At 38.0% G+C, this 23,053-nt stretch overlaps 1 protein-coding gene across 1 annotated transcript; it reads left to right on the plus strand.

Moving 5' to 3' along the window:
• The first annotated feature begins 6,438 nt into the window (after positions 1 to 6,438).
• LOC134530417 (uncharacterized) lies at positions 6,439 to 16,649 on the plus strand. Its single transcript, XM_063365224.1, has 5 exons — positions 6,439 to 6,614; positions 6,917 to 7,182; positions 10,278 to 10,373; positions 12,465 to 12,608; positions 13,957 to 16,649. Exons 1-5 carry the CDS (start codon positions 6,596 to 6,598, stop codon positions 14,287 to 14,289), a joined length of 858 nt encoding a protein of 285 aa, XP_063221294.1. The 5' UTR covers positions 6,439 to 6,595; the 3' UTR covers positions 14,290 to 16,649.
• Positions 16,650 to 23,053: the final 6,404 nt, after the last annotated feature.

A 23,053-nucleotide genomic window follows, 5' to 3' on the forward strand; every position in this document is an offset into this window, starting at 1 on the left:
ACCTACTTACGCCCTTAAATACATACGTAACAGTTTCCAAATAAGAGACAGACAGTTTGTTGAATTTTTTTTTTTTTTTTTTTTTTTTTGCGTGTGTCCGTGACACCTGGTCAGGGGTTTGGGGAAAAGGATGATAGGGAGGGGAGAGAAGGCAGGTGCGGATGTCACGTGATGGGAGGGGGCGGCTGGGGAAGGGTGGGGAAGGGGAAGGGGGTCTCGCAGTCACCTGGCACTTCCTGGGCCGTCCGCACATTCCAGGCGCGTGGCTGTCCGGGAGAGAGTCACCGCGACTCTCTCCCCGGAGACCTCCGGGTAGCCGCCCCCCTCCCCGGAGACCTCCGGGTAGCCGCCCCCTCCCCGGAGACCTCCGGGTAGCCGCCCCCCTCCCCCCCGAGCCGTGGTCCGGGTCCGTGGGAAGCTGCGCGCGGCCGACAGACGTGGGCGTTTTCGCGCGCCGACAGTTCATTGCCCATATACCTACAGGGGCGCAACAACTAAATTTCCAAAGGGGGGGCAATATACCTTTTCATAAAGAATCATCGATCCCCCCTATTGAAGCGGGTGGTCCGGGGGTCCTCCCCCGGGAAAATCTGTATTTCAAGGTGGAAAATGGTGCTATTTAGGCAGTTTTATTATCTAAAAATTGATTACACAGCACTTTCTTTGCCCCCGTTTGCCCCCACTTCAAGGTTTCAGAAGGGGGGGGGGCAAAATACCCTTCCCCCCCCCCCCTGTTGTTGCGTCCCTACCCACATAAATCGATTTTCTGTACTTTTTACAAAATATTCCTTTGGAATCCAGTTGCCAAAAAACAGTTTGTAATAGTAAAACCTTTTTCAACACATGGCTATGGTTATATTCGCCTATATAAAATACGTCTTGCGAGATGATACTGAGCATTTTCTACGTAAATTGGCGCATAATTTTAAACATTAGTTAACATTAGTTAGATTTTTTAAAAACCATGGAAAAGATAATCGAATATTCAGCAGTTTTATTTTGTTTTACCGTGCTTATTAATGTGCGCAGTTATTACTGGAAAGCTATTCAGGGAACAGTTTACAAATAACTTTAACTATTGGGATACTGGGAGCCCGGGTAAGAAACTGAACCCAGCGTTACTGCTAACACTCTTTTGTATTGCTACAGTTGTTTTTATGAAAAAAAATACAAATATCTTTAATTTTACATTAATATTTCTGTTTGATTTACCTAAAAAAAAAAATACAGTGCATACCAAGCAAATAAATCCTCTCGGTCTCACACGTCGAAATAGTTCTTTTATTATCATGTCATTATGTACAATCAATTGAAGGACTTCCTTGTAAATTCTGATAGCTCTCTTCAGGCCGTTCGAGAGAAACCAATTTTGTCAAGACCCTTCCCAATTACTTAATGTACAACTTTCCAAACCAAAAACAATAAAAAAAAATAAAGGCAGCAAATGTTATGTGAGAGTATCGCATAATTGGTGAGGTTGGTAAAGTTTCCAATGAATTTCATAAGCAAGAGACATAAATTTATATTCTAGCGGGAAAAACAATCATTTTAACGCCCATTAGACTGCAAAAAAGTATTTCCGCGCCAGCTGTTTCTTCCTTGTAATTGGCAGCCGTCCGCAGAAGAATTTGACCGAGCCATTCAGGATGCTTTTGCTTCCGCGCTGAATTACATATTGTGATTTGTGTGCTCACATTAGACATGTAGCTGAAAGGAACTCGACCAATCACGAAACACAGATGATGATACAGTGTTAACTCTCAGATAGTCTCGAAAATTTTTCGCGTAAAATAAATGCCAATACTCACGCGTTTAAACATGTCCTGAATCTAAACCGGGGAACCCTGGCAATGGGCATCGGGGGTTTTGCCCCCACTGACCCCTCCCCCTTGTGTTTACGGCCCTGGCTCTTTGATTTTGTTGCTGGGTTCCAAATTGTGTCACCAGATATTAAGTAAACTTTTTTTTCAACTGTCAAAATCACGCAAATGATCATTACTATGAAAACTAACGTGAAGTTTTACCGCTGTTAGGTAACCTACAAGATTTCTACCGTGATCTATTTCTTACAGGAAAATCCCTCAAATAATAAAAATAACTACAAGAAAATTAAATAAGCAAAAAAGCTTATGAGGCCGAGCATTATAGCGAAAAAATATTTTGGATCAGCAAAGCTTACAAAAACACTGTAACTTATTCTTAATGTTTTGGTTGTAAGAAATAATTTTGACAGGACGCATGTAGTAATTGACAGGCGAATTCCGCTAGTTCCGTAATGCAACAGCTGCGTTCTCATTGGCCCATTAGAGCCAGTAGGTTAAACCATTTTGCCAACACAAAATTTGTTGAAGTCTAACTGTCAAAGGTCCCCGCGATAATTAACTGTCAATTACTATTAAATGTGCAATCTAATATTATAAGAAATAGGACTGTTAAGAATATCGTAGTTAATACTTATAAATAAATTGACAATTAATTGTCTGTAGATGTATTTATTCTATATGTTTACCAATTTGTAATGTAGATATTTCAAGCACTTCAGTTTCAAGAAATTAAAAACTTCCTAAGATTGTTTCTTTTTTTTTGCACAATATCTGTTAGAATAGAATTCAAACGTTTAGTCATAATAGTCACTAGTTTAAGCTTTTTCGTGAATCATCTTTTAATTCAATAATAGTTTACAAATCAAAAGAAATCAACGGCAATAAATTCCACGAATTTATCTAAGAGAAATTAATAACAAACACACTAAACAAACGGACAAAATTGGGTTGTTCACTTTACTTAGAAATTGTGCTTATAATTTAAAAGTATATAGGCATACTTAAAGGGAACTACAGGAACAGAAATACGCCATCATGGCTCCATTAGTTTTTAGGCCATAATTATTCATATTCTAGTGAACACCGAGAGGTTTTTGAGACTGGAATATTGTGTATTTTTAAGGAATTATTTCAGGTTTAAACATTCTCAAGAATTAATTCAAAACTAAACGTCAATGTCTTCACAAAGAAAAACAATTTTTTTTTTTAGCGGATTCGTATTCGTACGATATGGAAACAGTATATTAATGGTTTTGGTATTAGCTGGGGGGAAAATGCTCAAATGGCACTTATCGTGCGTACAAAATGAATAGCGTGTAAGGAAAGGACTGGTATTCCCGAGCGCTTACAGCGGCGACCCGCGGTCCTTCGGGCGAAGGAACTGTCCCGGCCGGCCTTGGGACGGTTGCACAACGCGCGCGAAACCCACAGGTGACAGGTCGCAATGGCATCCGCCAGCGCGCGTGGGAGGGGGTGTGAGGAGGGGGGAGGGGGTCAGGTATTCGTCCCTCACGTCGCGACCTGCTCCGTCCGACATGCCCGTGAAATAATTCGCCGTGAGCTCAAAATACGAACGACAGAGTCCAATATCAGTGAAATTACGTAAAACTGTATATACTGATTACAATTTTGTTTCCAATTTGATAATATCTACTTACTCTGATTTTCAAGTACAAGGAAATCCCGTTGAAATTCACTGAAATCGAAGTGCAAAACTCTGATTCATCAGTTAAACAATATTAGTCAGTTAGATAAACGACCAAAGTTCGTTGATAAAGATGGAAAATGAATATATATATATATATATATATATATATATATATATATATATATATGAAAAAAGAAATATTTGTAGCGGGGTCGACTAATATCTTTCATTTTTATGACAAATAATGTTCTCGTCGGCTAGTTGGCGCTGTTGTATAATACTTGTCTCGCTCACGGGAGTATTCGTGTTCTAGTCCCGCTGCAGATATCCTGATTGCGGGTTACCAGTGGAGCCCATAAACCGCTCCAACCTTATGATGGGATGGCTCCATTAATGTAGGGTCTCACACGGCGTGTTGATTTTTTTAATCTCTTGTCATTACTGCTAGTTAAAGGCTATTTCTGTAAATGTAACACTATACGTTTCTTGAATTTGTTGTTCTATCACAAATATTTACAACTTATTCATAGGGACACCTGTATTTCGCGAATACATTTCGTGTCAAGGTATTTCACAAAATACTGTAGCTTTTCTCCTGTGGTTATTGGCTGAGGTCGGTGAGAGGTGTCGTCCCGCTCTTGACGGGGCCAATGAGAATGTGGTCACCGTACTGCTGCACCCTCACAATTTGCCATTACTCTTAGAAAAAGCTACAGTGTTTTGTAAAATACCTTGACATGAAATGAAATCGCGAAATACAGGTGTCTCTACTTATTCACATTTACTAAATCTGATAATATAAGTCGTGCAAGTGTTCGTAGGTGTTAATACTCGCACGACTTTTTACAGCCATCATATCACACTCAGTAAATATGGTATCTGTTAAAAATATGCTGTAACAAAAATTCCAGTGAGGTACTGTGTTAATTTTATAGAAATAGCCATTAACTAATAGTAATGACTAGGGGCATGCATATTTCTCGAAAAAAAAAAAAATTCCGAGACTAGCTGAAAGTTAAAACACTGTAGCATCGTCTGTGTTTCGTGATAGGGTGAGATTCTTTCAGTTACATGTCGATTGTCACAACACCAATCTCATTATCATCAATTCAGCGCGAAAGCAAACGCTTCCTGAGTGGCTCGGTCAAACACGGCAACGACTTTCCTCGTGGACGGCCGCCAGTCAAACACGGCAACGACTTTCTTCTTGGAAGGCCGCCAATCACGAGGAAGAAACCGCTGCTGCGGGTATACCTTGTTGCAGTCTTAAAAAATCAAATTGGCGTGTTAGACTCCATCTTAACAATCACCTATCCAGTTTCCCTGATTTCGTGTTACTTGTTCCTTCTGCAATGACCTCGCGGCTACCTTTCAGTTTCAGCCTGTTCACGCTTACACGAACGATTTTGAAATAAATAGTTGAAAAGAATCCTTGCGTGTTGCCTGATAACTAAGAATGAAAGAACGTGTCTCACATCCTGTAAGGTAAGCAGCCCATCAAGAAAAGTACTTCCTCGACTTGAACCGTAACAAAACGTTTTGTAATTGAAATTGATGGTCCCTAAAATTATTTTACTGTCGTTTAAGTGCTCGAGAATACACGAACTAGCGTGGCAGAGACAGTTTCATATTCCCCACAGCGAAACAGTTTCGCCTTGCTTGACGCATGGCTACACGTGACTAGGTTCATGGCGGAAGGATACTGAAAGTATATTTTAAAAACGACTGCTTAAAAAATGTTATTTAAAGCGTGAACTATCTTTCATGCGCAACGACGTTTAATTATTATTTTAATTCATGGCTTCCAAAAGGCTCGTCATTGGTATTAATAAACTTATGTTCTTTGACTTTTGAAAATTTTTTGCATCCAAGTAATTGTTATTTCTCGGTTGTTCCGCACTGACTTCCTAACGCTTCATGTTGCGGTGAACTCGAGTTGTGGTTGTTAAAAGACCCGGAAACCAATCGGAACCTTTCAACCATAAATTTGAATTTGAAAGCTTGTAAATATATTTAACTGCAAATTAACACAGTATTTTTCTCAAGTCCTGGGCTACTCAAGAGCAAATCAGTACCCGATAAATGGCCGAATCACGTTCAAGCCAGCCAGTGCCAAAATACCATCGCCAGAAAATTAGGTACTTATCAAAGAAAAAAAAATCCGCAATTTAATTTCGGGAAAATAAAAAATAAAAACAATTCTGTAGTTTAGAAGCTATTGCGCTTGGCCTGCGAGTTTAAGTAAAGAGCTTTTAAACTGTCACCTAAAGAACCGTCGAATCACGGGTAGTAAGTAGTCTCAGGCTAGGAACAGTTATTTTCCCAGGTTACCTCCAGATTACGCCATTTTATTCGGCAGCTTCGTTGAGAAGTTTTTCAAGTCAGCAGTCAATGGACAGGGGACAATTGCGCGAATACATAGTCCATCCTAGAGGTCGTTGAACGCGTAAATTTGTTCAGGATCTACAAATTACTTAGAGTTAGGTTAATTCTCTATCCAACTGAACAAGTGAGAGGTCAGGGACGCTAGCGAGGAACGGCAGCCCTATCTAAACGATGCAATACGTGAGTCGACTAATAAAATAAAGGCGCAGGCAACATGCGGCTGTTCGCGCCAGTTGACGTCGCCCGCGATAGCAGGATGCGAGCTGCTGCGATAACGGCTGACGTCACGGTAAACAAACACCGGCCGGCATGAATGGGCCAAGGCGTGAATGAGCCGGGTGGGCGGGGCGTAGTAAAACGTAACGCCGCGTCACAGCGAAGAAGGGGAACGAAGGGGAAGGCTGCCCGGAGAAAGTGGGAGGGGCGGGGGAAGGGAAGATTTTTCCCACTAACCGCAAGTGACGGAATGGCGAAAAGAATGAGAAGGAGGAAGGGAAGGAAAAAAAAAAGTGTTGGTGGGGGGGAAAAGTGGCCGGTCCGATCGTATAAAGAAGCGTGTTGGGTGTAGGGGCCGTCAAATTCCTAGTCGCGCTTAGAGACGAGTAGTCCCGTGCTCTAGTCTAGCCGGTGCCGGTCGGGGCAAGCCAGTGAGTCATCGTCTCGCGACACGTCAACCCGTGGATTAATACGCGCTATATAACTGCGTCGCGTCGACCGCTCCGCTCATTCTCGTCACGACATGACTCCAAGCATCACAGGTAACTATCCACTCTCCAACCAACTCAGCTGTCCTTACGTCCTTTCGCTTTACATGTGTGCTGCGAGTTCGGAACCTGCTGTGCTCTTGCGTGTTGAACAATAGATTGGGTGTTTTTTTTTTTGTGAGGGGGAAGAGGGTGTGTTATTTAGCCAAGTGCTTCCGCGTCGTGTCATTTGATTAGCAGGAAGGCCGTTGCGTATGGAGGGTGCGCAGGTTAGCACAAGCCCGCGAACCTTGAACACGAGCGGCGAACCCGCGCGCTTGCGCCAGCTGATGTAACGACGTGGTGTTGTTTCGCAGGCGCGACGCTGGCGGCGCTGCTGGCGGCCGTGCTGGCGGCGACGGCGCACTGCGCACCATCTGGCGGCGCGCGCGGAACCACGAGCGGCCTGTCGGCTCACCCGCCGTGGCACAACCCGTGCGGCGTGCAGGGCAAGTCGGCGCACCGCCACAGCCGGAAGAACGACCCGCTGCAAGAGGCGCTCGACGACATACTGCTGCAGTTCAAGACGACGCAAGGCGGGCTCAAGCAGCTCAGGCCCAGCATCAACAAGCTTTACAAGGACGTGAGTACCTCCGTCGCTCTCTCAGTTGCAGTGTTTTGTTTGACCGTTAGGTCTGTGCGCGCAGGAACTTCGACAATTGATCTGCCAGTGAATACGGGCAGTAGGTTAGCTTATTTTATTTTTAAAAAGCTTAAAATTTCATATATTTTAGGTAAAATAAAAGTCTTTACTGGTTTTTGCTACCCTTGTTCAAGAATAACGCCAATTTTTACCAAGCTTTCGGATTCCCGAGTAGTTTTTTTTTTGCAACCGTTATTGAAAAACTACTGAACTTTCGCCTGTCATATCTCTCTTCAAATATGATTTATTGAACGTTACACAATATATATTAAGTAAAATCATTGTTATTATAATTTAATTATTATACTTCTCTGTTATTTGCGACACCACAGTTTATTTAGTGCACTTATTAGTTAGCTACAGTGTTTTGTAAGAAATAAAATTACTTCTTTCAAAAACTAATGAAAATTTGTGGACATTAACAAACTGTTTCGAAATGTATAACTGGCCAAAGTTTTTTTTAAACGTGTCAAAAAACGGTAACATATTTCACTGAGCTATTGTTTTTTGATGTGAAAATTTTGATTGGGAACCTCACATCTTTATAACTTTGTTAATTTTCATGTGCAGCAAAATTGTGAAGCATCTGCTTTATGTCGCATGTCTTCGAAAAGACTGCACTTACACTAGATCGTGTCTTGTGGCTGCCCTACCTCTTTCGCTATACCGTGAACTTTTAGATTTTGTGCTTCGGTAATTGTGCTGAGTTTCAATAAATCTTAGTCTAAATGTTAGGGCGTACCATCTCGTGAAACAGTGAAACTGTTACAAATGTAGGTTTCTGTACTCTGATTTTATATTACTATTTACAAAATTAAAAAAAAGAACCAAGAAGCTTTTTAAATAGACACTAATTTAATAATAAATTTGAGACCTTATGATGTGCAACTACTATTTAGTGCGATGTTTTTAGTTAAATCACACGCAAGTAATATCGATATGTCTTTGTTATTGTTTTTTTTAAGGCTTTAAAATTATTGCGAATGCTCTAATTACAATAACGATCATTTAAAATTGTCGTGCGCGGGTGGAGAGGAATTGTATAACCCTCCCTCAGAAATTTAAATCAATTTATTACTCCCACCAACAAATGGAAAGAATTTAAAAGCATGCAGCGGTTAAAGTGGTTATATCGCCCCCCCCCCCCCCCCTTTTTTTTTCCTTGCTTAATCTCCCGCATTATATATATTGGTGATACGTTTATTCACAGTATTTGCATTTTTATACAAATTAGGAATTAAATAAGTCCATAATATACTAATACCGTATTAGTACTAATACTAATGATAATACTTTTGAGCATGTGACACTTCATCGTAAATTGCGCTAATGGCAAGCGATGGCGTATATGTAGGTTGTGACTAATCCTCGCGAAAGTCAAACGACCTTTGACGCCTCTACAATTACTTATCTACACGTGCGTTTTTTTTCTAGAGACTATGCAGTTTGTTTTCTGAGTTATCTTCGCGCAGAGTTGCATCACATCCTGTTTTTTCCCGTATTATTTTCCTTCCTGCGGTCGTTTCCGCAAGGCGAATATTTTTTTTTCTTTCGTTGATACGTAACATGGTGCATCGCTGGCGGGCCAAATAATAACCACGCATCCCACGAAATTCCAGATTGTGTATGGTTTCATTTGACTAGCTTCGTAATGGTTACGATTATAACTAGCGTGATTATTTTAACACATTTAAAACCGATAGTAAAAAAGAAATACTGGTTTTACTTGCGTGTGATTTAACTAAAAACATCGCAATAAACAGTAATTGTACATCTTAATGTCTTAAATTAATTTTTAAATTAGTGTCCATTAAAAATGTTATTTTGATTCGTGTTTATTTTTTAGATAGTAATATAAAATTCAGAGAAAAAAATCTACTTGAGGTTGTAGCAGTTTCACTGTTTCACGGGAGAGACTCATAGATTTCATTCGCTATAGGGCCACAACTACATTAATATTGCCATGCTGTGAGAAAGGAAGCGAGGATTTTGAAAGTATTAGCTAAAGGTATATGAATTATCGTAATGTTTTTTTTATATATTCTTACGCAACTCACATAATTAAAAAAAAAGTTTTTACATTTAATTGCTTGACAACGCATTGCACCTAACTTTTAACACGTTCTCTATTAAACATATTCACAGTCGCTCGCGTAGAGCTGTTGAGGTGATCACAAATTGGGATCACAACATAAATAATCTATAATTGCTTGTGAAGCCAAAGTTTTATATAAATAATTCTTTGCAGAATCTAGAACATTACAGCTAAAAAATGTAATTCATAGATACACTTGTTCTGACATCCTTAATCGGAATCCAGCCATATAGTTATCCCTTTCAGTCATTTTTTAATTTATGAAGTTGCCATCCAACGGCAGTGGGGTGTCGTCAGAAATTCAAACTTTTCTGTTTCCGTGCGATTACCGTTGCGATCTCTCCAGACTGGGTTCGATTCCCGCCGTCTGAGCCTGTGGGAAGACTGTGAATGACCGTCTTGCATTCTCGGATAACAATTTCCCATCAGCACCTCGAATGGTGACGTATTGGAGAATTCTCACCGTGCGCGCTGATTATGAAGGCAAACATCTAGCACATCAAACATCACACGTAAATAAAGAATCGAAATTTCCATTTCACAGCATATTTATATTCTGGTATGCAACAATACGTAGTCAGTAGAGACCTGAAAAATTCGCGAGTTCATTTCGTGTTATGCTAAAATTCAAATAATTATACCTTAGTGCTGCTTCTGTCATTGGTTCACTGTTAATCTGGAGGACTGAGGGCCAATTAGAGACCCTCACTCATAGAAGTGTCGAGTCACAGGCAACCCAGTCGATACCTCTCACAAGTCAGCAGCCAATGAACAGTTGGCATTTGCCCGAGTGTGTAGAGGTTATTGGAGTCTATCCTGGAGGTCATTTAACCCGCGAATATTTTCGGTCTCTAGTAGTCAGTATTGTAGAAGTAAACACGTTTGATTCATGAACACAATGTGAACGTGTACTGTAAGCGTACTTATTTTTTTCCCGCAGGTGTCGAAGTTCAAGTCCCAACCCATCAGTTGGCTGACGTTCAAGCACTTCGAGTGGTACAAGAAAGAACTTCGTGAGCTGCCGCTGAAAGAAAAAGTGAGTTTTTTTTAGAGTGGCACATCTCACGCATCTATTTCATTTGCTCAACAATAGACTCCGTCATTGACTACTGCCTACCATTATAAGACACATGCCAGTGACTTTCTATCACACCATTGTATGCAGTACGAAATATTCTACAAGAAATTAAAAGCCAAAATGGCGAAGGCTATAAAACATGTTTCACAATATATGGCAAATAAAATCATTGTAAATATAATTTAATTATTAATATATTTCTCCTCTGTTGTTTCGGACACCACAGTTTATTTAGTGCGTTTATTAGTTAGCCTGAGTGAGTGTTTTGTAAGATATGAAATTAATTCTTTCAAAAATTAATTAAATTTGTGGAACCATATATATATATATATCCCTGTGATAACCAATTATAGAAATAAAGGACTGGAAGAATAGTTTTGAGGTTGGATTCCATTGTCTAGTACGAGCTAGGGCAAATGCGAGCCGTTCATTGGTTGCACCCGGAACGTATGTGATTCGGTAATTCTTTGATCGAGCGCTTGTCTCTGGCTCGCGGCCTCCTAGATAAATTGACCCAATCACGGAAGTTAGTTACGAATTTCTAGGCTATCATGAAATTATCCGTGAATTATTCCTGTCTGTAGTTGTATTTATTGAGCCTATAATGTAGCATGTATAACTTGCATAATGTATAACTTGCTACCAACAAAAAAAAATTGTAGTGTATATAACAGATTCGAACCCAATACCATACTCCATACTCTGAAAACTATAAGTAGAGTCCCGGAAATTTCGCGGATTCGTCTGGCCTCAGGGTAGAATTCAAAGTTATAGGTGTGCTCGACCCATGTTTACTTTCCCATTGGCTGATATCTTAGTGAGAACAATTTTATCGCTGTTAATTGGCACTACCTTATTCGCTTACTTCTCTCCTAGCTGGCCATCATTGGCTTACGGCCGTAGAGTTTCAAAGAACTATGGTCCAGAACCGGTTAATAACACAATACTAGAGTGAGAATATTTGCATTCTAACTTGAGACTTGATGTATGCTTGAAATTTCCGTACCTCTAAATGGTAATGATTAGAGACCTGTAAAATTCGCGGATCCATTTCGCGATAAGATAGAGTCCAAATACTTTTGACATTATTTTGCTTCAGTGATTGGGCCACAGTTTATCTGGAGGACTCTGGGCCAATGAAAATCTTCAACAGAAGAATGAGCGAATCACGATCATTCCAGTCAACAGGTGTTACGAGTCGGTAACCAATCAGCAGATGTAAATTTGCACGAGTGCATAGAGGATCACGGAGTCTATCCTTTAGGGATTTGAAATCGCCAATTTTTCCGGTCTCTAGTAATGATTAGAGACCCGGAAATTTCGCGGATTCTTCTGGCCTCAGGATAGAATTCAAAGTTTATAGGTGTGCTCGACCCATGTTTAGAGACCCGGAAAATTCGCGGGTTCAATGACCTCCAGGATAGACTCCAATATCCTCTACACACTCGGGCAAATGCCAACTGTTCATTGGCTGCTGACTTGTGAGTCGTCTCGACTGGGTGGCATGTGATTCTACACTTCTATGAGTGAGGATCTCTAATTGGCCCTCAGTCCTCCAGATTAACAGTGAACCAATTACAGAAGCAGCACTAAGGTATAATTATTTGAATTTTAGCATAACACGAAATGAACCCGCGAATTTTCCGGGTCTCTACCCATGTTTACTTTCCCATCGGTTGCTTTCTTAGCGAGAACATTTTTATCCTTGTTATTTGGCACTACCTGATTCGCTTACTTCTCTCCTAGCTGGGCATCATTGGCTCACGATCGTAGACGAGCGTGCCGAAACAACTGCGTGCCAATCATGAACACAGTGCGAGAGTGTGAAGGTTTGCATTCTAGCTGGCGACTAAATGAATCCGCGAAATTTTTTTCCGGGTCTCTAGTAATGATTGACCGTGTCGTGTTGTTTTCTGCGCTGCGCCGGTTCTGCTGGAGTGCCCGGCCCAGACGTGGAGGCTGTGTGGTTGGTCCTCGGGCGTGGATCGAGGCTGTGTGTGTGCGCTCGACGGCACGCAGGGACTGGAGGGTCGTGGTGCGTGTCCGCAGACGGCCAGGGTGCTGGCGGAGATGCACACGGGCCTGCAGAAGATGCTGGCCACCGTGGTGAGCGTGCAGAGGCTGGAGCACTTCGGCGAGCAGCTGGAGCCGCGCAGGAAGATCTTCGCCGAGGTGCGCATCGAGGTGAACAAGGTGAGCGGGGTTCTGCATGCGCTGTGCTGGCTCGCTCTCACGCGCCTGGCCATTTTTTTCACGTCTTTACTTTTATTTAAGGCCTAATTCTAAAATGTTTTAACTCGATACCTCCCTACAATGTTTTTTGCCACACTTTATTTTCAACAAATATTCATGCTGCAGTGTTTTAACACGCAACTAGTCTCGAAATTGTTTTCCGCGTGAAATTACGTAAAGATTGCCGTGTGTGCTTGCTTGCAAAATATGTTCAACAGACCCGTGATTTTGTTGAAATTCCTGCTAAAACTAACTGTGGAAACATTATCATAGTGTGCAAAATCTATCAAAGAAAAATACAAGTGTCTCCGTTAGTGATTTAACGAATGTAAATCTTCAGGCTTTCGCGAATGCGAATATCTCTCGCCATTATTCACGAATTCGAAAGCTAAAATTCAGTAATCCTACGAATTGGTATGAATTGCTGGCGCTATTGTTGCTCTCCCTAGCGTCACCCGCCGGTACTACCGGCGAAGCCACCGCACATTTATCACCGTTTGCATCTTATTCCGGGAATTGATCTTTTGTAATATCAAGTCTAGAGCTTTATTACCTATTACTAGGGGCAGGCATTTTTCGCGAAAAGATCTGAATACCCATTAGACTGCAACAAGGTATACACACAACAACGGTTTCTTCCTTGTGATTGGCGGCCGTCTGAGAGAAGAGCCGTTGCCCTTATTTTACCGAGCCACTCAGGACGCGTTTCCTTACGCACTGAACTACTGTGATTGGTGTTGTGACAGTAGATACATGACTGAGAGAAACACGCCCAATCACGAAACGCTGACGATGCTACAGTGTTTAGAATTTCAACTAGTGTCGAAATCTTTTCGCGAAAAATGCATGCCCCTACCTATTACCTAATATTAAAGTAAAGGCTGATAGAAGTGAAAAAAAAAACTGAAGTTATATTTGAAAAAAAAAAGTCTTATTTAATATTAGTTTCTCATAAATAGAGACCTGCAAAATTCGCGGTTTCGATGGCCTTCAGGATAGACTGCATATTCCCCTGTACACTCTGGCAAATAACGCAAGTTCATTGGCTGCCGACTTGTAAGTCGTCTCAGCTGTTTGTCTGTGATTCGATCCTTCTTTGGTTGAGGGTTTATAACTTGTTGAAATTCGTCGAGATGAACAGTAAGCCAATAGCAAAATTATCTAAGAGGTATATGTGTTTGAATTCTAGCCTATCACCGAATGAATCCGCGAATTTTGCAGGTCTCTACTCATAAATAATGATTTTTTTCTGATAAATTCGCAAGAATTGCGCGAATGTGGATAAATGTTGGAATGACGGCTTCCCCAGATGCTGTGCGAGGCCGAGGCGGCGCTGCTGAGCCTGAACGCGTCGCTGCCGGAGCTGGTGTCGGACGACGACATCTCGTGGGAGACGCACGACAAGGCGACGGACACGCAGCTGCTGGTGGACGACTGGCGGGTGCTGGACACGCTCACGCGCTCCGTGAAGCAGTGGCTGCGCGTGCTCAAGGACCTGCGGCGCAAGCCGCGGCGCGCCAACAGCGGCAACGCCGCCGCCGCCAGGGGCAACAGCGGCAACGCCGCGGCCGCCAGGGTCAACAAGGGCAAGGGAGCGAGGAACCCCCGCAAGCGCCGCGGGAAGCAGCCCGCGCGCCACTAGCGCCCGGCGGGCAGCCTGCAGACCAGGCGCGTCCACGCGACACCCCCCTTCTAGTCAAGCGAGTATTGAAACAACCGTTCACCCCGCACAACCTTTCTTTTTTTAAAAAAATTTTAATTTAATGTTTCGCCCAAGTGAAGATATAATTTGATAGCTAAATTTAACTTTTCGAGTGTGAAATCTCGAAATCACGGGGGAAATGGTAGCCATCTTCGATTTTTTGGTTTTTTGTAATTGAGCCATAAAATTTATTTTAAATTTATTATTGAATTATTTGATGTAAGAACATAGTATACGATCCATTTGATCACTGCAAATTAACGTTAGTAAACAGTTTGTATTATTTCTTCGTGTGAAACTAGGCGGCCATAAATTACTTACATTTTATGGATGACTAGATAAACCAAATATGACAAAAATATAAATATTAGCGGAAAATGTACGCCCTAACCTGAGTGTAAACTAAAGGTTATGGCTGTAAATTTATCCTAGATAAAAGATGGCGACCAATTCTTCCGCTCGGGTGTTGCTAAATATACGCTGCCCCTGATTCGTTGTACGTGTCCCTTGGCCACTGAAGGACTTCCTGTAAGCTGCATCTCCCACGCCTCAGCTTCGGTGTGAACGCTCGAACAGTCAACGAGCCAACGATCCATTCGAAAGAACGCTTGTCGCATAGATACCAGTATTCCCAACGAAGACTGACATACCCTGTGCCTAATGCCGACAGTGCTAGTCGACACTCTCAAATTGTGATCTAGCATTTCTTCCATTACAGCAAGTTCCTATCTATTGTACTATAATTTATTAATTAGTTTTTTTGTAAATATGTATTTATGATGTACACATGATGTAATGTGTAAGTGTTGTATGTATATTTATTTATTATTTTACATTATGCTGAAAGCTGTATATTGTAAGGATTAATAATTTATGTTTCTCTCAGAAACAAACTTGAGACATTTTAGTATTTTTGTACATGATAATTGTGACTTAATTTATTAAAGCGATCTGAATTGTTATGCAAACAATGTAATCGCTGGCGGCTCTGAATAGTAGCAAAGTCTGAGAAAAGCATATAGCACAAAAAGATAAAGTTTCTAAAAACTAACAATAAAAATCGAGTTTAAGACTTATTTACTATACCAAATACTTATTCAAATAGTTCTCTCATATTTTTTTTAAATTTTATTTGAATGGTTAAATGGTTAAATTGAAAGGTTAAAATTTGGTTTTCAATTTCATAGTTCAGTTTCAATCAAGTGGGATGTCTAATTTGTGTTCATTCCAGACAGTAGAAAGTTACTTTGTAAAACTCTTAATATAATGTTGATTATGAACAGTTCTTGCAATGAAATGATTATTATTTACGCGCAGATGTTTGTGTCGAAACCAAATTATTTTATCATTCCTGCTTTGCATTTATCTCGTGGAAATCAGTCAGTATCGTTGTTCATAGGATTTTGTTCAATCAACAAACTTGGTAGCATGAATTATAAATTTGCTTACAACAATTGAATCTATTGAATAAACCAGTTATTTTTCTGGTTTTATGGATCTTAAGGATGTTCGGTAACTAAGCTTATTATTTTAATATCTATGTAAAACATTGATCAATTTGCTGTCGACTTATTTGATGTAAAAAGTCAACTTATTAAACAATATGTAAATATTAAATAATGAGCTAAATTTTAAAGATCATACTTATGAGCTAATGTTCTAAACTGGTACGTAAACATAATATTTATTTAAGTTACCAGACGTTGTCCAATGTTGCGTGGAATATGCAAAACAGACATCAATTTTTATTTCAGCCAGCGAAAGTATTAACTAAAAGTACTTACTTCTCACAAGGCTACAAAAAACATGATTTAAATCTAAGAGATATGTAAAAGTTATTTATTATCTTGGTATTTTTCAATGTATGCAAGAGCATTTGAATCAAATTAAAATGTTTTGGTCTCATGTTCACAAATAATTTTTTTTGTGACCAGATAGTATTTGTTATACAAATATAAGTAGGTAAGGAGAACAGTACTCCACAAACTGTATCTTGTTCTTTACATAAATATTCTTCACTTGAAGTAAAGGAAGGTAATGTGGCTAAATGTTATACTAAGTTACTCTGAACTTCTCGACCATGCTGATGTACTGCTGTCTCCATGAATCTCATGTAATTGGTTAGCTCATGTCAATGTTGTAGATCAAATTATTGATGTTCATGGTGTCATAACCACATTCCTATTGAAGTGTGTGTATATATTAAGTTATTCCATTATTTAATTTATTGATTTGTATTTATATTTGAATAGAATTTTTATGCAATTGATATTTTATAAATAAATATTTGATATAAAATATTTCTTCTTTTATTTATATTTTCATTCACTTTCAATTGCCATTTTAATGGTATTTATATCAATAACATATTACATAGAGGTAAATACATAATGTGACGATAACCACAGGTTAATTTGTTGATATCTATTCATTTTCTACCAACATTTTTGGTTTACAATGTTACTTTTCATAAAAACAACAATACATTTTATTCTTGCATTTTATTCAATTTAAACTTGCATAATATCATTGTAACTCTTGGTAGCCAAAAAACATGTGGTTTTTATTATTCTTTATGAGCAGACATTTAAATCGTTTTCTCAGTCAATTACATCGAGAAGAAACTTTTTTTTTTTAAATCATTAGTATTCCAAACAGTTTTCGGAAGATATGTATAGGTTCAGGGAGGCGCAGCGATGGTTGCCAGGAATATTTGACTGTTTGATAGGATTTTATGCACTATGTCCAGATTCGCAACAATTATTTTCTTATTGGCAAAAGCAGCCCGTTCAGCTCTTATCTCGGCCAATGAGAAAAAATATACCTACTGTAATCCAGAAGGTCCATGATTCACCCTAAAACAACAACGCAGTTTGAAAAACATTCCTTCCAACCATGAGAGCTTAAAGAAGTTTCAGGAAATTAAAGACTATCCGAGGCCATTTTAATCTTTAGTTTATCACCTGTAGTTGTAATATATTCGGAAAAATACATTTTTCTTTTTGAAGCAATACTAACCCCTTTTATACGTACCTTAGGGGTTGAATTTCTCAAAGTGGTAAAATTGTGGTTGGTAGTTTTATTATGTTCCTTTTGATACCCAGTATATTCCTAGTGCGTGATTAGCGATAGGGATACAATTAATTATACGTTCTTTGTATGATTCTTGCAATGGGTGATTAACTATGTCAAAAATTATCTATGATTTTTCCACCCCCTTAAAAGTTTAATTTACATAAATTGGATAAATTCAATTTGTAACTTTATAGTATCTTGTTTGTTCTTAGTTTCTTACCTTTAAATCTAGTATATTCGAGAGTATGTATTTATTTCTTAAAATAAAGACAAATAAAAATTTTATAATCGCTTAGTGATAAAACATATAATTTATATTTTATTATTCTAACAAATACTTTATATCTTACCGTTTTAGTTTTAGAGATAGAATTTTTTTTAAATAGATTAAAATTTACTTTTCACTTCATTAAAGGATGAATTTCAATTAATGAAAAAAAACTACAACATGTAACTATAAGCTAATGTTGTACTGTCTTAGTTTCTTACCTTTAGTTCTAATAGATTCAAAAGTATGCATTTTTTCTTAATCCTTTACACCTCTTATGGGTTGAATTTCGCAAAATGGTGAAAATGTGGTTGGTATTTTTAGTAGGTTTATTATTGATACCCAATATCCTTCCTAATACGTGATTAGCTCTAGATATATAATTAATTATGTCAATAACATATTCACCTCATTTTCACCCCCTTGAAGGTTTAATTACAAAAAATAAAAAATAAAACATTATTTGTAAATCTATATTCACTTTGTTCATTCTCAGTTTCTAACCTTTTAATATAGTAGATTCTAAAGTATGTATTTGTTTCTTAAAACCAAAGTTACCCCTTTTACACCTCTTAGGGTTGAATATTAAATAAGAAATGTTAAAACTTGTTTTTTTTTATATTTTTATTTATGTTTCAAGTATTTTACGTCTTAGTGTGTTAGATTCGGAGATACGTTTTTTTTAATTAATAAAAATTTGCCCCCTTTACCCTCATGAAGGACGAATTTCGATGAATTGAAAAAATTCAATACGTAACTATAAACAAATGTTGCACTTTCTTAGTTTCGAACCTCTAGCTCTAAAACACTCGAAAGTATAGGTACATATTTCTTTTTAGAACCATTCTAACTTCTTTTACGCCCCTTAAGTATTGAAATTCATTGTTGGTAGTTTTTGTATGTTTGTTTTTGAAACCCAATAATTTCCTTATGCTTAATTAGCTCCGGAGATAAAATTAATTGTCTTAAATCCATATTCACCCCTTTTTTCACCACCCTAGGGATGTAATTTTTAAATTGTATAAACCTAATGTTTAAGTTAGTCAAATAAATTATATATATAAAATTATAGGCTAGGTTTTGAGTTAGCCAAGAACTAACTAATAAAATAAGTGAGAACAAAATCGTCCATTAGTTTTCGATTGCTGCCGGGACAAACAGACAAACAATCGTACGAATAAGAAAAAAAGGATAAAAAAGTTTTGAAACTATAGTTTTGAGTTTTAAGCAATGTCAATTGGAATTTCCAATAGATTTTTCATCATTTAATATAACGTATATATATTTTACCTTTAACAGTTTTATTATTCGTAGAGGTATCTATATGTCTATTTATACTAATAATAAAACTGTTAGAGGTAAAAAGTATGTACATTAGATAAAATTTAAAACAAAATATTGGAAATGGCTACAAAAATATAATTTTTAAACTTTTTGCCTGTTCGTCTGTTTGTTCCGGCATCAATCGAAAACTACTTTAAGGATGTTGCTGTCACTTATTTTATTAGTAAGGTCTTGGACTAGACTATATATAATTACATAATTTCACCCCTAAGGGTGTGAAAAAGAGGTAAATATGGTTTCAAAATAGTTAATTGTATATCCGAAGCTAATTAAGCATAAGAAACGATATTGGATATCTTTTATAAACTTATCAACTCTACAGACCCAATTTCACCATTAGAAATAGAGGTAAGAAAATAAAAAAGAATAAGATGCATGTAGGGTTACTTGTAATTTTTTTTTTTTTCATTATTTATCGACATTCGTCCTTTACGGAAGTGAAAAGTGACTAGGAAGTGATTTATTTAAAAAAAATTAGTATCATCTAAAATAATAACGTAAGAAGTAAAATATTTGGTAAGAATTATAAAAATAAAACCACACATTATGTTCTCTACCAAATTGCAAGATTCCACGCCTAAGCGATATAAAATGGGTAAATTTCCTTTTTAAGAAAACAAATGCATACTTTCGAATCAACTAGATCTGAAGAACGCGGAATTAGTCCTTTAAAGGGGTGAAAAAAGGCAAGTTTTTTTATTACAAAAATGATATCTCTAAATAAAATCAATAAGGAATTTCGTATATGAGTTACAGTGCATGTTTTTATATTTTCTCGAGATTCGACTACAAATGCAGTTTTTTTTATGAAAAAAAAACTTTTTTCAAACGAAAATCAAGTGAGAAGTAAGAAACTGAACTTGAATAACTTAAATAATTAATTACGAAATTAGTTTTCTAAATTCGACCCCAAAAGTAGGGAAAAAGGGGTAAGTAAGTTAATTTTTATTGTAATAAATTATATCTCCAAGTAAATTAAGCAGGAGGTAACCAACTGAGCAACATTAACGTACATATTTTTCGACATTCGACCGAAAATAGGGGTGAAAAGGTGGTCAGTTTTGTTTTATTTTAAACATCAGGTATGAGTGTTTTTATTTGGTTAACGGATATTGCCATCTTTATTAAATCTGTATTTATAATTTTTTACATATGTATCCTTGAGGGGAAATAGGAGAGACGTGGAAATTTTAAGTTATACCAACCATAAATACTAATCAACTAATAGGCCATCATAATATAAGACGTTTGATACCTGTATTATAAATTTCCAATAAAGATGCAATTGTTTCAAAATTCTTAAAATAATGTAGGTATTAGTAATAAGTTGATATTTTTTAATTATTCTGAGCCTATATATAACCAAAATAAATGACTGTGAAAAGTAAACGATTCATGATCCTAATTAAAATGAAATAGGCATTTGTTTTTGTTTTTCTTCTTCAATTTTTTAAGCGGTCTACTTGATGAAATGAAAAGAAACGTGATTTCACCAATGTAAAATATATCCTCGAATAAACTTAAAAATGAGCTATAAAATCGTTTACTTAATCGTTACTAAAAAATTAAACAATTTTATGCAGTGTCACTTCATAAAAATAATTTTTCAATGACTTTGTTATGAATTAAATTTTATTTGCACGTGTCCTTTTATTGTATCTATTTCTTTAGTATAAACTTTGGAGTTTATTAACATAATATTCTTACAATGGTAAAATATCAGCAATACCCTGAAATTACGCGAGCAAAGTAATAAAGTAGAGTGATGGAAAATTTCGGTCAAATTTGTTAATGGGCGAAATTTGACTAAAAGAATAGAAATTATGAAGGCTATTTGAGAGAAAAAACAACATAAAAATAGCTATAACTCTCTTGATATGACAAATATCACATCCCTACGAAGTTAATAACTACATATCTCATTAGGGTAATACCGAATACTTTTATCAAAACAAAACTTTTATACGACCAACCATAACTGCAAGGGGTGGAAAAATACTGGTGTTGGAGGACAAAAAAAATTATAACTCCTTAAGTAGGCACAACATAAAAACCGTTAAAATTTATTGCAAACCTAACAAATATATACGATTTTTCTCTGAAATTTTTTTCAATAAAACAAACCGTTACTGCAAGGGGTTGAAAAAAATAAGTGAATAAGTTTTGTTTTTAACTGAGTTTTAAAAGAGAATTGTCACACTAAAATCTTAGGTAACAGTAGACTTTTAGAAGTCTAACGTTTACACACTGAAATTTAAGTAATGATTTTGCTGGAGAAAAGAAAACTGAATATTTTATAGTTTGGTTTTATTTAATTTTTTGAGTACTTTTTTCTTACGTCAATTGTTTGATGTTTTTGTTAAAACCAGTCATAAAAACATATGTATTAATGTTATTTAACACACGAAACAAAAATGTCAAGTTTGTATGAAAGACATACCTAAAACTAACACGTGTGCCAACCTGCATTAAATATAGACAGACTTCTTGCAAACAATTCCTGTCGCTTCTGTGTATGAGGCATGTGGGAGGAAGTGCATTTATTGTAAGCCCACTATAAGTATCACAATAATCATTCCAAATAAAGGTCTCTGTATTCTTATGTAGTTAAATTGCTGTAATTTTCTTATTCTCTCTTCACTGTCTTTTTTTTCCTTCTTCATGTAACTTACATTCTTGAAGGGAGGGGCCTCCCCCTGGCCCCGTCCTTAAAGCCAGGCCACGAAGTGTGCCAAAAAGTTCCCAGGTTTTGTTCAGAACATCTTCGAGAGGAGTTTGTCCACGGTTCAAATAAATAACTAAATGATTACTGGAATCCCTCTGGCTAAATGCCTTACCACGGTGTTTGTTTCCGTATAAAGATATCTTGATACTATTATACTTGCGTATGTCATTAGCTTCGTTGGTTATATTGTATGATGTCGATTTGGTGGGCCACCTGCCGTTATTTTAAGATAACCGAAATAGACTGTTGATTTTGAGAAATCTTTGGATTTTTGTACCCGGTCTTGGACAATCTCTGGAGGTCCAGCCCTGGGAAGATACCCGAACGGCAGCCTGCTTGAAGGCAGCAGTTAGCACGGGCGCTACTTCCAGCGGACTGTCATGCTACTGCTAAGGGCTGGCCGATGAAGGGGCAAGCTAAGAGGTGGATGTTGGAAGTACGTGAGAAGACACTGGGTATCCCCGGTGACAGGTGCAGTCACTCAACGGCAGATGCACGGCGCCGGCTGGCTGATAATGTGCTCCGCCAAAGCTGCAAACGGCGGTAAGATAGCTCGTTATCAGCTTACGCGTATGACACGGCGCGTGACCGCGTAGGTGATAACAGCCGCTGAAACGCTCCAACGATCGCAAAGATCGAGCAGAAGGAACTGTCCACAACCACCATTTAATGGCTTTCTGTTGATCTTGAGGTTTTGGTGTTCTATTAAGCATATGTAGCTTGTGCACAAACATAGTACTTCCAAATAAAGAATATATGTTTTTTTTTTAATTCTATGAAATAGTACGAGTACAATCAAAAATGTTCTCGCTCATTTACGTCGAGATATCTCGAAACTACAAAAAGTGGACGTGATCTAGATCAGCGGTTCCCAATTTGTTTTCGGCCAGGGAACCCTACGATCGACTTTTATTTTGACGGAACCTCAACGCCTTCAAAGGAAGTTATTTGACAGTAATTTTGCCTCTTTTATGTGACATTTGTACTGACTCACGTAACCCTGTGACCCTGCCTCGGAACCCCAGGGTTCCGCGGAATACCTTTTGGGAACCGCTGCTCTAAGCAAACGCTTAGTTGGTTAGCGGATAAATGAGTAATTTTTAAGCAAACCATCAGTGAAAAAAACTCTCTCATACAGTAGCGTAGACGAGGAAAAAGTTTGAGTACCTTAAAGCCTTCTTTTTCAGACCACAACTAACATTAAAATGACGTTTCCTTCAAGGCTTCTGGTTTCTGGATATGTCAATATTCCCGGGGGGGGGGGGGGGGGGGGGGGGAATATTAGACGTTGC

This window comes from Bacillus rossius, chromosome 3 (assembly GCF_032445375.1).
Source record: "Bacillus rossius redtenbacheri isolate Brsri chromosome 3, Brsri_v3, whole genome shotgun sequence".
In the NCBI taxonomy this organism is placed as follows: domain Eukaryota; kingdom Metazoa; phylum Arthropoda; class Insecta; order Phasmatodea; family Bacillidae; genus Bacillus; species Bacillus rossius.

Coding starts and splice junctions, on each gene's coding strand:
- LOC134530417 (XM_063365224.1), top strand. Junction 7,183..10,277: donor TCAACAAGCTTTACAAGGAC/GTGAGTACCTCC, acceptor TTTTTCCCGCAG/GTGTCGAAGTTCAAGTCCCA. Junction 12,609..13,956: donor TGCGCATCGAGGTGAACAAG/GTGAGCGGGGTT, acceptor CGGCTTCCCCAG/ATGCTGTGCGAGGCCGAGGC.